The sequence below is a fragment of the Eptatretus burgeri genome, chromosome 2 (assembly GCF_056783735.1).
Source record: "Eptatretus burgeri isolate ZD-2024b chromosome 2, Ebu_testis_v1, whole genome shotgun sequence".
In the NCBI taxonomy this organism is placed as follows: Eukaryota; Metazoa; Chordata; class Myxini; order Myxiniformes; family Myxinidae; genus Eptatretus; species Eptatretus burgeri.
Window position 1 is genome coordinate 86,403,373 of NC_140962.1, and position 2,185 is coordinate 86,405,557.

At 43.2% G+C, this 2,185-nt stretch overlaps 1 protein-coding gene across 8 annotated transcripts in view; it reads right to left on the reverse strand.

Annotated features, from left to right (window-relative positions):
- Nucleotides 1–228: 228 nt before the first annotated feature.
- LOC147032489 (polypeptide N-acetylgalactosaminyltransferase 14-like) overlaps nt 229–2,185 on the reverse strand; it is a 157,209-nt gene continuing 155,252 nt past the window's right edge. For all 8 annotated transcript variants that reach the window (XM_085870172.1, XM_085870169.1, XM_085870170.1 and 5 more), the window contains one exon: nt 229–1,352. In XM_085870172.1, the coding sequence (XP_085726298.1) occupies nt 1,152–1,352 (201 nt within the window). In that variant the 3' untranslated portion in view covers nt 229–1,151. The remainder of the gene's footprint in view (nt 1,353–2,185) is intronic.

Below are 2,185 nucleotides of genomic sequence, written 5' to 3' on the forward strand. Positions count from 1 at the left end.
CTCTGAAAGTATGACAAATATCTGTTTAGCCATCTCTGAGAAAAATGGTGACACACACACACACAGACATCTCTCTCACAGCAAAGATATACCATTAGAATGTGAGTATGTCTAAAAAGTACGTACTATTACAATGCGAGCACATCCACAAAGTACATATTAGAATGTGCATACATCTAGAAAGTACGGAACATGCACACAAAACAAGTCCGACGAGGGTCTGTCATCTCCGATTGGTCTTTCTAGTTTTAATATGCAAGCATATATGATTAGAAAAAAAAATAAAACTTATAAATCATAGTAACCAATAGCATGAATTCAAGCATCTCCTTCGTACAAATTTTTGAATGCCCTCGTACACTACGTTGTACAAATCAATGTTAACGATTGCTGACTTGCTTCCTCATTCCTTTCCACACCATGGATTCAAATTGAGATTACATACCAAAAAGTGCTGCATTTATTGTCAATTCACACCTTGCAAAATTAAACGACTTTAGCCCCTCCATTTCCTCATCGAATTTGGAAGGACACTCAAACCAACATGAATGTAATGATAACACAAAGGGATTAGTGTGCGTGCGTGCGTGCGTGCGTGCGTGCGTGCAGGAAATGTGGACATCACTTAAAAAGATGAAGTTCTTGTAAAGAGGGTAACAAGTTGTAAATAACTCGAGTTGGTCCCCAAATGGGTTCATGCGTACTTGTGTCGACGAGTTTTTTTGGAGAGAGCCCACGTACTCGGATCAAAGTGAGTGTGTAGTTGAGGAAGCAGCATTTATGCTCAGCTTTGTTTCATCTTCATGAATACTGTGCAACACAGCAGATCATGATTACAACAATGGAGATCGTTTATGGCTGCAAGTCAACACGCTCCAGCCTACGCGATATCAAGCCTCATGAATTCCGCTGTCAATTTCTCACTTTCAAGAAGGCTTCAGTGGTTGTGAAAGTGTTGCCCTTTCCCACAAGACTTTTAGGCTCAAATCCAGCTTGGGAGAGTGGCTCCAAGGTTGTGGCATTAGCTCTCCCAACGAAACGCTCCTAAATTAGCCTCAATCAAAGCGGTTTAGGAAGACCGTCATTTCTTGGCATGCAGCACTTTTATCCAAGATCCCAACTTCGAACTGCAACCCTGTGGATTATGCACACTAGCTGGGAGTGCTGGCAAGCTGCCATTGCTGACCAGGCATGTTTCCTTCACAGGGCATGACCACAGCACCAGCTGGCCCCCTCAAAGACTGTCCCTCCTTGTGCTCAGGTTTTTCACCTCCGTCTCCACGAGCTTCCTCACTTGTCAGGCACAGTTGGCTTGCCTGATGGACAAGTTGTGAGCCTTGTTGCTGCCAATTCTGTCATGAATGGGTTTTGGGAGGAGAGCCGGGGGGGGGGGGGTGTTAGAGGTTACAAACAAAATAATTTTTAAGTTATTTCCATTGCAAGAAGTAAATGGCCGAATGCGTGTGTTGGATATTATCCACCAATCCAAAAAATCATGAAAAATCATGGCAAGTCATAAATACAGACAAGGGACGAGGCAATATAATTGAATCCATGTGTTATCTATCTAATTCCAGCAATCTCTGTGTGTCTGTCTGTGACTGCTGTATCTCGACAACCACTGGTCTGATGTAATTGAAACTTGCCAGGTATATTGCTGGGGCCCTGTGGATGTGCCTTTTCAAGGTTTGATATTAATCGGTCAAGTGCTTCCCAAGTTATGGCCATTTATTTACCAAACCAATGACAGGACACGGCGCTATGACGTCACAATTGACGTGATAATTCTCCGTTGTTTTTTTGTTTGTTTCTTTTGCACGTATGGCCACGCACTAGTTGCTTTAAAATTTGTGGAGCGGGGGGGGGGGGAGCGTGGTTTCCAAGCAAATAGTCACATCTGAACATTACAATCTAATCACACACACACACACACACACACACACACACACACACACACACACACACACACACACACACACACACACACACACACACACACACACACACACACACACACACACACACCTCCCAATCTGCATGTGTATATTTTTTCAAAAATTCAAAGCAGAATATTCTTTATAAAGGTGTCTTATTGTGACGTGTTGGAACCAGATTCAGCAGCATAATGGATAGAGCATCAGCTCTTAGTCCAAGATGGTGTCGATTCGATTCCCACCCTGGCCAG